This window comes from Glycine max, chromosome 13, assembly GCF_000004515.6.
Source record: "Glycine max cultivar Williams 82 chromosome 13, Glycine_max_v4.0, whole genome shotgun sequence".
Classification (NCBI taxonomy): domain Eukaryota; kingdom Viridiplantae; phylum Streptophyta; class Magnoliopsida; order Fabales; family Fabaceae; genus Glycine; species Glycine max.
Window position 1 is genome coordinate 26,648,533 of NC_038249.2, and position 11,885 is coordinate 26,660,417.

The window sequence follows — 11,885 nt, forward strand, 5'->3', positions numbered from 1 at the left end:
GGACTTTAGGAGTCTCAACTGTCAACTCTATGAGATCATATATCATTTTGAGGATTTTTTTTCTCAATTCAAGAACTCTCAGTATATTAAAGGGATCAGCACCAACTTTATCCAATTAAATTGATTTTAATTACTTATTATATCATTTATTATATTGATCACTTCTCTTTCATCTTAAAATGTATAAACAAGATCTCTTTCTTTTTTTTTATAATAAAAATACCCTTCTGATCCCCTCTTTTTCATTTTCTCAAACCTTAACAGGAAAAGGAAATACATCAACGCACTGTTCATTCTTTTTGGAAACGGCAATTTGTTTGGCAAACAGAGTACCGTGTTGACACAGTGTGAGTTAAAAAAATAAATAAAGAAACAAGAGTGAATGCATTATTTGATAGGTGTAATTAAATAATAATGTCATGTAGCTGCCTCCCACATCATTGATCAATTTATATTTATCCATGCATCCATCCTTTGTCTTTTATTATTACAGGAAAAATCTCCAATGAGCACTCTCACACACTCACCACAAATCCCTCCACGTTATCACCAATCCCACCGTTGGATCTCGATCCATCCATCCTTTGTCAACCTTTCCAAAAAGTCTTTCCTTAAAAAGTGCTTTTCCAAACTTCTTCTTCCTTCCTCCTTCTCTCTCTCACCCTTTCTCCCCCACTCCCTAGTCAGCTAGCTCCTGCAACAACAACCACTCCTCTTCTTTTTCTCACCCAAATCCACGCTTCCCTTACACCGCGTTTGGATCTCCGTTATACAAACTCATTAAAATGTTGCGAGAGAAAAACAAAACAGAAAAAAAATTCAGTTAATTATTAAATTTTGTTATGGCTTTCCACGACCATCTCCAGCACGAGATAGGGTTCCAGCGTTTCACGGAGGAGCAAGAGTTGAACGAGAATAGAGACATGCAACAGAGGCTCCCACCTCCGACATGGCTCAACAACGTTAACGTCAACGCGCGTCAACAGAATTTCCTCGACAGCGAGAAGAGCGTGGATCGGAACCGAAGCGAGAGCAATTGCGAATCCGAGGATTTGAGGGAATACAAAGCGGACATTCTAGGACACCCTCTCTACGATCAACTGCTATCGGCGCACGTGTCGTGCCTCAGAATCGCTACGCCCGTGGACCAGCTTCCTAGGATCGACGCCCAGCTTCAGCAGTCGCAGCGCGTGGTTGAAAAGTACTCTGCACTTGCACACAACGGGGTCGTCGATGAGAAGGAGCTTGATCAGTTCATGGTTTGTTTCTATGTTTTTCTTTCTCTCATTCTTATATCAAACAAACCCTCGATCTCTTTTCTTGTACTTCAATTCCTTCTGTTTTCTTGTCCCTCTACTTTAATCCACTTCCTAGGATTAGTACTACTACTCCCTAGAATCTTAATTTAATTCAATTCACTCCACCTGTCTTTGATTTCCTTCTTTCTTTGTCTCAATGCTGCTAAGATCTTTTCCGAAGAAATCATTAAAGAGTCTCACCACAAGGAGGCTTGCACATATTAACCAGTCTTTTTGGAATATTAATTAACAAACTAGAATGATTATTTTTAAGTAGGATATGCAAAATTGAGATGTTTAGAACTCTCTTTTTTTTATATTTTTATATGATTTTCACAGTAAATAATTTTTTCTTTTATTTTCTTAACTAATATTCTAAAGACATTAATTAACAAGATCATCCAAGCCTCAATTAATCTTTAAATGACATGTATTTAATTTTATCAATTTATGGGAAAAAAATTAATAACATTCAATTAAATAAAGATTAGTTGAAATTATGATTGTTCGGGACCACGTAATAATTGTGAAAAAAATCTGGTTTTGGGAATCATTTTGGTTGTTTTGTCAATCCTTGATTCATTGACCAATGTTTTTTTGGTCATGCTGCTTGTTAAATCATAAAATCATGTGAAAATGAATTTATTGTTTGAAGATTTTGTGGACTAGATAGCACATATACAGAATTCACAAAATGAAGAATAATAATGATAATGGGCCGGGAGTGATGGTTTTGCAACTTTATTTTTGGATGGACGGTAGTACGAGGCATTTGGTGAACCTGATTTGTCATGGAGTGGCTCTGCTGGAGGGTTCTCATGCTGCTGCTTCCTACAATAGCCTTTAGGAGTGCTTTATGGAATCTTTTCTGTTAATGCTGTCATGATCTTCCCCACTTGTTTACTTCTCTTTTATCTTTCTCCTTTTTGCTGAAACTTTGACGGTTCAGTTCTTGCAATTCTTATGGAATATGTTCTGAGCCAAAGTTGAAGCTCTCATCAAGTTTTCTCAACTTTTACTTCCTCATTAATGTACGTTTCTGGCTGCCCAAAGTACAATAATGGGAGGATACGGAGCTTGGTGATTCTGTACGTATCAACTGGTCATAGTATTTGTCCTGTAGTGTATGGTAGAATCTGTATTAAATGCATGAATCAACTGCTACTATAATTAAGTTAAGATTTGATTCTGACTTAATATCCACTTTACATATAATGATTGGAGTACTGAATCACTATAACATTTTGTTAACTTTGTAGGGACATTTATTTAAGTTTGGCATCTTGGGGTTTATCTACACTTGTATTTACATAGTCCTTCTCAGTTCTTGTCCTTTTGATGGGTTTTGTTTCTCATTCTTAATTAATGTGCTTAAATGTTAATGTGAAGAGCTTGTTTTTTATGAGTTTTGTTATTTTGTTTGTTGCAGACCCATTATGTTCTGTTGCTCTGTGCCTTTAAAGAACAACTGCAGCAGCATGTCCGTGTTCATGCCATGGAGGCAGTGATGGCTTGTTGGGATCTGGAGCAGTCTCTGCAAAGCTTGACAGGTAAATTTCCAGCGTTATAGAAGTCTTTTTTCCCTCCCTAGATACCGTGTCTTTTGTACTCATTATTTGGTCTGCAAACAAAACAAGGAGAGAGAAAAATAATTGATGGAAAAGAAAAAGGAAATAAAAAAGAATGAAATGGAGACCACACACTCCACCGTTCCTCATCTAAAATTTCTGTTTCACTGGTTCTTTTCGTGGAATAGAAAAAATGTAAACGATACATCCAACATAGATGTATTAGGGCAGAAGGAGAAGATAGAAAGATTAAGATAAAAGAAGAAAAAAAAAAACTTGATTGTTGATTTTTTTTTCCCTAAGTGATTTAATCGTAAAGAAAGAGAGAAATAATTAAGAAAATGAGGTAAAAATGATATGGGAGAAAAAAAAAATAGAATACTTATAAGAGCGCACACTTCAACTTATTTAAAATAATTATTTATTTTTGTTAATTTTTAAAATAATATGTTATTATTTTTTCAAAAAAATTTATTAAATGTAAGTATAATCATACTTAATACTTAAAGTAAAATATATTTTATTCCAATTGAACTTGGTGTGAAAGTGAAATGAAGAAAAAAAAAAACAAGGAGATATATTTTATCATCAATATTTTTTAAATATCCTCTTATAATTTAATCAAAATATTTTTTAATATTTTGTTCAACTAAAATATTTTTTAACTATAACTAAGATCGAGTAACTATTTTTAAGAATTTTAAAACGATCTTTAATACAAATAAATATTAAGTAAAACAACACAATATATATACCCACAAAGTTAATTATCCCTAGAAAACTCTCTAGAATTATTAATAATTTAAAAATATCTTATTAAATTCACTCACATAAAAATTATAACTTAACTGATATTCAAGCAAATAAAGATTATAAATAGTTAAAATTAGTCTAATGAGCAACTAAAAAATTAAAAAATATAATATCATTTTTTTTTTTGTAAAATTCATTTGTCACATAATGTTTGTTGTGTTTATAACCCTATTTGGTTTAAACATGAGTTGAATTTTATGATTTTCATATTTAATGAAACAAGCTTACATATTGAATGAGTAAAAAAAAATTTAAATTTATGATTGAAAATAAAAATTTATTATTATTTTAAAAGAAAAAATTGATTCAAATTTAAAAGATAAAATATCAAATTAAATCTTAAGAATAAGATAAAGGACCACAAGTATAATTTAATTTTTTTTAAGAAATAGATATAGGATATAATCACATTAGAGAAAAAAATTAGTATTTTATTAAATAATAACCTATCATTATAGGAGTTATGAATTATATTTAATAAAAAAATATTTCTCTCTCTTTCATACAGTTACATATCATATTACTTAGTATTAAAAAATAAAATCCATGTCCGACTCTCATTTCTCATTTATTCACAAGCATTCTAAACATAAGTGTATGGAGTAAAAAAAAATTCTAAACATAAGTGTCTCTCTGTTAAGAGTAATATGTAGTAGTAGTAAGTAATTAGCAATGGAAATTAGACTATTTTATCGTAGAATAGAAAAGTGAAGAGAGAGGACTGAGGAGAGAAAAGAAACCTAGGTTGAGGCTGCCTTTACTCAAATCCCAATGTGCAGGGGCTTGACGAGTAAATTAAAGGGCAAACAAATGGAGAAAAATGAATTCAGAGAAAAATAGCAAAACATAATCAAGAAAGAAATAGCATATGTTAATCTTTGGCAAAAAGAAAAACTAAAGGAATCTTCAACCTATTCTGTGCTTCAACATAATAACCGGGATAAGAGAAATAGTTTGCTTCGAATATTCAGCGACTTGATTAAACCAAAACTCCGCAACTAATAATTTGACGAATTAAAATAATGTTCTGGTTTCTCCCACTCATGAAAGTGGGACTGTGGATGATATTTTTTCTTCGTTTCATTGAAATTCATTTTTAATTTTTTTAATATCATTGTCTAAAACTGTTTTTACATAAGTAAAAGTAAGAAGAATAATAAAAAATATTAAAATATAATAAACATTTTTTATATTAACCTTTTAATTTTAGTTATTCAATTTTAAAAAAATATGTTGGTAAAATTGAATAATATTGTATTTATTATATTAAACATGAGAAAAAAAAATTTCTCTGACTATCCCATAATCTTGAATTAAAGTATTCTTCCTCCAAATCCCATAACATCACCTAAAAGGTTAAGTGATTACAAAAATTTAATCTTTGATTTGTCATTCAATATTTAGAAGTTGAGTTAATCAAATGAAAAGAAGAGAATAAAATAGTTCCTATTGCTAGTGTTGAAAATTGAAACAGCATAAAATGGTATTGAAGAAATTTACAAATATTGCATGCAATGGTAAGTTTTCCTTAATCTTTCGTTGATACATTGTGATTTAAAAACATTATCCTCAAAATTGCTTTATTTGTCCAATTTTATTTTATTTTTATTTTTAGTATGTATTCTCAAGACGTAATCATTTTACTGATTTTCTCTCCTCCCGTATATATGCACTAGGTAGATGCACATAGAGAAAGATAAAAGGAGGGAAAAAAAAAGTAGTAAATATTAAATGATGGTATGTAAAAGAAAGAGAGATAGAGATATAAAAAAATAGACTAAATATTGTACAAGCATATGAATATTATTGTTGAATTCATTTTTCCTTCACGTTCCCATGTCTAACTTAACATCCAAAGCCTTGATTGGAAATTGATAAAACCAGTTACCAACTTTTAGAAACAATATATACAATTAACAATTTTTTATATAACTGGAGGCTGAAAATAGAGCCTATTAATAACCCCACAGTTTCCTCGCACGAATACAATAACATGTCCTCTTCCTATATATTTCTCTGCTTCTCAAATAAATAAAAACTCATCTATTGAAATAACTAATAAATAAGAGTGAAAAAGAAAAGAGAATATTTTTAACCACATGTTAATTCTTAATAATTAAGAGAACAAGGAAAGAGACAAGACACAGCCGGCCGGGGACATGTGACTTCAATCCTTCTTCATAAGGTCCTTTCAATGTAATGGAAGGAGAGATTCTCACAAATGGTGCATCCAAGTTATTCGTTAAATAATCCACACATTGGTAATTACTAATTAGTAGCTTACAGTTAACTAACTTTTGTAATTAATAATGTGATTGGATACATAAATGGTATATGCAGTAATTATTCTTAAAGGAAGTACTCCATCCGTTTCAAAGGAGCTGGGAAAAAGTTAATAAGCATCCATAAAAGTATTCTTCACTAAGTAGAATAAGAAAAGCAATAATAGAGTGAGATAAGCTTAGATTCTCTTAAAATTTAAAAGTATTTAATAATTTTTAAATTCTTGTGTAAAACCTTAAAGACAATTCTTTTGAAACATGGAAGCATTTCACCCTCAATCATGAGTCTGCGCGCGTTCCTAGCCATTGCACCCTTATCTTGGCAGATTGTTGTTTGCTCTGGTTCAGTTTATGGTAACAGCGACAGTGTACTGAATTAGTATCATCTTTACCGTTTATCTATATTCTTATATATAATCTTTTGACCAGTTTTCAAATTAACATGATGAGTGTTGCATGTCTCATGCATGCTCCACTTAGGAAAGTACGTAGTTTGCTTTGTCGAACCCTCTTGGATGTTGCTTCTATTAATTACAAGTGTTCTGAAACTATAAATATAAATATGATGCATGCAAGAACATTTGTTCTATTAATTGTTCTTTAGCAATTATAGACAAATAAATGGGGGTGATTATATATATGATGCATAATAATTAGAAGAAGAATGAAAGCATGCATGCACACGATGATGCGTGTGCTATGTACAGGTGTATCTCCTGGTGAAGGAACGGGTGCAACAATGTCAGACGATGAAGATGACCAGGCAGAGAGCAATGCCAACTTATACGAAGGAAGCCTTGATGGGGGTGAAACTCTTGGATTTGGTCCTCTTGTCCCCACTGAAAGTGAAAGATCTTTGATGGAGAGAGTGAGGCATGAATTGAAGCATGAACTAAAACAGGTAACTAATCAAAGTTTCCCAACCTACACATATTGTTAGGACTTGGGACTTAGGAGTAATTAATTAAGGCTATGTTTGGCGTTAACTTTTTCAAAAGCAGGAAAGAGAGAAAGAGATCAGAAGAGAAACTTTTTTTTTTTTTCAAAAGCTCATTCACTTAGTTATTTTTAGAATATTACATTTTTTCTTCTTTTATAAAAATGAATCAAGTTGCTTAACTTTAAAAAAACTTTTCAGAAAATGTGTTTGACCCAATTTTTTTTCTTAAAAAGAGAAGTCTAAGAAAGTTAAACACTACTTAAAGTAACCAGATCTTTTTTTGGTCCCCTTTTTAATTTTACTTAATTATAGTAAGTGAAATATAATTCAAAGTAACACCTTTTTTTTTCTTCTCATGTGTCACTTTTAATTGAGAGAACAATGAATGTAGAAAAATGTGATTTGCCTTCGATTGCTGAGCAGCACAATGGCAGAAGTTGGATCACTTTTACATAGCTTGGTTCTCTTTCAGGGTTACAAGGAGAAGATTGTGGACATAAGAGAAGAAATTCTACGAAAGAGACGAGCAGGGAAACTTCCAGGGGACACCACATCCCTTTTGAAAGCTTGGTGGCAGTCACATTCTAAATGGCCTTACCCCACTGTAAGTTTGGAATTATGAATTAGTAGTATATTTTATATAAAGAATTTCTACCGTGTCACAGTTAATTTGGAGTATTAATACGGTTGATTTTATAATCAATAGAAATGAAGTTGTATTATTATATTGTTATTTTAAAATTTAATGATAATTAAAAAAACTTAATTTTTAAAAAATTAATTACAAAAGATTAATTTAAAAAAGAAAAAACAAGTAAAATTATGTCAATTTTCAACTCTCTCTTCATATGTTTTCCTAAAAATTCTGATTCCTGCGGACTCTTTCCCAATTAACAAAGAGATCTTTCTCTTTTGAATAAAATATTTTATATTACTAGTAATTAATAATTTATTTTTTAATTAATTTCTATCATTAATTCCTACTTCTATTATTATATATTCTTCTTTTCTGTATCTATATAATCCAATTGAAATTACGATTCTCTCAAATAAATAAAGTAACACCATATGACAACAAATCAAAAAAGTAATAAAAAATATATCATTTTAAAATTTTGAATTTCATTCTTATATTTTTTTAAGTATTTGAATTTTACGAAAGTTTAAATTTTAAAATTAAAATTTTTTATCACTTTTTTTATTTGTTGTTTTATCGTGTTTCTTGTTATTATGTTAGCTGACATATCTTTATTTTTTAAAAAATTAGTCTTTTATCAGCAATTTTTTAAAAATTATTATTTTTCAAATTATCATTAAATTTTAAAATAATAATATAACTTAATTTCTATTGATTAAAAAATTAACTGTATCAAAACCACCTAAATTAACGTCAGGGTATAAATTCTCATATTATATATACTCATATGCCGCTCTTGATACTTTGGTTAATTTGCGCATGCATGTGAACATTGTTAATTTAGGAGGAAGACAAGGCTAGGTTGGTGCAGGAAACAGGCTTGCAATTAAAGCAGATAAATAATTGGTTCATAAATCAGAGGAAAAGGAACTGGCATACTAATAACCCCTCATCCTCTAGTAACTCCAAAAGCAAGCGCAAGAGGTAGGTTAATTATTTGTCACTTCTGTCTTCCAAATAATATACTATACTATTTTTGTGGCTACGTTTGAAAAACCATCCTCAAGCTGCATTTTCTGGCTTAATGTTTGAATTCGTGTCATTTATTCAAATAAAATATCAACTCATTAAATAAAGCCGTACCACATCACGAAATAAATAAATTTTTAAATATCATTTATTTAACTTAATTTGTCTAGTAGCTTTATATATATATTGACAAAGTGATTTATTTAACATATATAACAATTAGTCTATTAGGTATTATCTAGAATTGTAATGTAAGTCGTGGTCCATAACCAACACGGCTCGTCAATCAGTTAGATTATTGATAAAATTTAGGCTCACTCTTTTTTTTATTATTATTAAAATGACTTAACCAGCTTATCAGTACATTGGTTTGAGTTGGGTTTAGCGAATTGGCTTACTTAACTTCCTTTTCTTATGTATTTCTTTAAATCCCTTCATTAGAACAATTTTTTTATAAAAAAAATAAGGGTATTGGGTGAGAGTTGGAAAACGATTTATATTACTAGGTTGTTAAATTTTTTATTTTTTTTATTATTTCACATTTAAATTTGTTAAATGTTTTTATTTTATACTCTTTTATTATTTTTCCTTATTTTTTTGTATTCCTTAAAAAAAATTAAGTGATCACCCAACTTTAACCTACCAATTTGCAATAGGTCAAACAAGGCAATGTTTCTTTTAAAAGTGAAACAATCGAGTTAACTCACTTTTTTCTCAAATTGTGATGAATGAAGTTGACTTCCTTTAACACTTTTAATATTATCATCAATTTTAAAAATATATGATGAGAGGAAGTAAATAAGTTGTGAGTGAAGATTCATTTTATGTGGATCAGACTAATTGCATTAATAAATATTTTAAAAGTAAATTGTTTATGAAATAAAAATCGATGACATTCAGAAATTCCTAATCTTATATGACTACATCTGATTGAATTCTTGGGATGGTAGTAGTGCAGGAGAAACCAGTAACCAGAGCTTCATGTGAACGGTCGCATATTTTGAGCAAAAATTATTGGTATTGTTCTTCCTTTTAATGCATACTCGTGGGATTCATAGATCTTACGGTCCAGCGTGAACGTGATGGATTCTGGATGTAAAGGGAAATTCATGATAAAATCACTGTATTGGTTGAATTACAGAAAATTAACCCTGGTATTGTTGTCTATGAGGCTGCTGCATGCCGCTTGATATCTGATACTGAATATTGATGCAGGCACAGTCTATTCGATTTAATGGGTAGCATGCTGATACGTACATATAAAATTTTCTACTTATTTTTAAAAAAAATATGGATCCAATTAGTGTAGTTCAATTTTTTTTATTAACAAATTTAATTGTTAGTTTGTTAATTTTTGTTAATAGGTAATTGAATCCAATCCTTTAAACCTATGATCTTTTTTCTTCTTTTTTTTCTTATCATGCAATTAACTTTATATCTCTAATTAGTGTAACTCAAATGATCATACACATGTAACTTCTGAAATAAGACCAAAGTTTGATCGAACATTCTTGGAAAAAGACTAAGCTTTAAATGAAACTAAATTTCAAACTAAAAAATGGTTTCATAATGAAATTTGTTGGAATACATTGAAATCTTGTTGAGAAGCCAAACATGCATATCTTAATTAATGTGATTATATAAAAAATGGAGGAATAAATCTTTAAAAGTTTGAATTCTTATTATTAGAAGAACAACTATCATATCTCAAGTAGTACTACTAGTATCCGACTGCATGTAGTACAAATTCGTCGGTTTTATTTCTTAGTTAAACAAAATTATTAAGTTCTTGGGATAATTACCAGCTGTAGTTTAAAGTTTTCTTTCGTTTTTTTTTGGGGTCATCATAAAATTAGTGTGAACACTATCTATTAACTTTGCTGATAAACCTTTAACGGTGGAGCATCTCGATGGTTGTAGCCTTACAGTCATATGTATATGAAATAGGCTAAATTCTTGTGAATGAAATGGGAGAAACTGGATCATATTACTTTGATAATACTGCTTTGCCGATACTTGACGAAAAAAGAATGTATTATTCAGCAAAAACACGACGACTGTGCTTTACATTGATTCTTTAGTATTTTGATCATGAGCCCAATGTAGTAGAAAATTTTGTAAATCTTTTTTGCCAAATCTATGTATATCATTTCACGTGCAAATATATGGAGTGTAATACAACTCAAATAGATTGATTTTTTTTTTTCTGGTGAAATATATATAAAGAGGACTAGAAGCCCTCGAGAACAAGTATAAAATTATGTCTCACTCTTGCACCCTAGAATCCATCACTACAAGTATAAAACTCACCACCTTGCTCTAACCGAATAAAATTTCTTCCAAACTAGTCTTGTATTTTGGCAATCCCTGAAGAGATGAAAAAGAGTCTCTACTTTCAGATTCACACACTTGGCAAGAATCATTAACACTAATCTTTTAGCATTAGTCAGAACCTTCTCACGACTGAGCTTCCAAAGAAAGCTCCTAATCCTCTTAATTTGAACCAGCCCATCTATGCACCAGCTCAACTAACTTCACTTCTGGAATAGATTGGAAATTACATACCACTTCATACAACTCAAATAGATTGATGAAGTATGACCATAATTGTTATTAGTCAATAAAAACATTTTATTTGCGAGTGTAAGTATTTGTAGATGTTTTTTAATTTCTTTCTTTGAACCTCAATCTACAGTAGTAATGATACTAATTTATATTGAAATACTCCTCACAAAAATTAATATACTCAGAAAATATCAACAACACGCTATTTGGTATATTCTTTTTAACACATTATATAATACATACTATTAAATAAATTATATGAGAGCTTCACACAAAAAAATGACTCATCTATTTTATTGGTAAAATTCATATTTTTAGTATAACATAAATTAAAGATCTGTGGTAGTCTTAGATAGAGGTATGCAAGTTGCACGAGGGGACAACTTCCAATTGCCTTCTTAGAACAAAAGGAATTGCGGATGAAAAGGATTTGGCATACATAAAGCAAAGGAAAAGTATAAATTATTTTTAACGCGTCCTCGATGGAACGCGTTTACTTTTGGAAGAATGGAATCACTCCTTGAATTTGTTTCTTGAAAGTGTTACCTATATCCTAAAAAAAACCAATGGTTTACGTGTGACTATTGTCTTGTGAAGAATCCACATCCTTTCTTCCATTTCTATCTTAAGAAGAGGATCGTTCAAATTCAAACTAAACTTTGCTCACAAACGATATTTTTGGTGGGTACCCCTCTGCTTCAACTAGCTAGCTTTCTTCGAATATTTAGCTATTCAGGAAAATTTTGCAAGAGG

At 30.2% G+C, this 11,885-nt stretch overlaps 1 protein-coding gene across 3 annotated transcripts; it reads left to right on the forward strand.

Annotated features, from left to right (window-relative positions):
- Nucleotides 1-497: 497 nt before the first annotated feature.
- On the forward strand, nucleotides 498-9,825 carry LOC100803673 (homeobox protein knotted-1-like LET12). Of its 3 annotated transcripts, none has more exons than XM_003542577.5 (6): nucleotides 498-1,259; nucleotides 2,728-2,848; nucleotides 6,669-6,862; nucleotides 7,374-7,505; nucleotides 8,383-8,522; nucleotides 9,521-9,825. In XM_003542577.5, exons 1-6 carry the CDS (start codon nucleotides 843-845, stop codon nucleotides 9,552-9,554), a joined length of 1,038 nt encoding a protein of 345 aa, XP_003542625.1. In that variant the 5' UTR covers nucleotides 498-842; the 3' UTR covers nucleotides 9,555-9,825. The 3 variants fall into 3 exon arrangements, with proteins under 3 accessions (XP_003542625.1, XP_006594232.1, XP_006594231.1); XM_006594169.4 differs by having other exon boundaries at nucleotides 528-1,259; nucleotides 9,526-9,825; XM_006594168.4 differs by having other exon boundaries at nucleotides 529-1,259; nucleotides 9,518-9,825.
- Nucleotides 9,826-11,885: the final 2,060 nt, after the last annotated feature.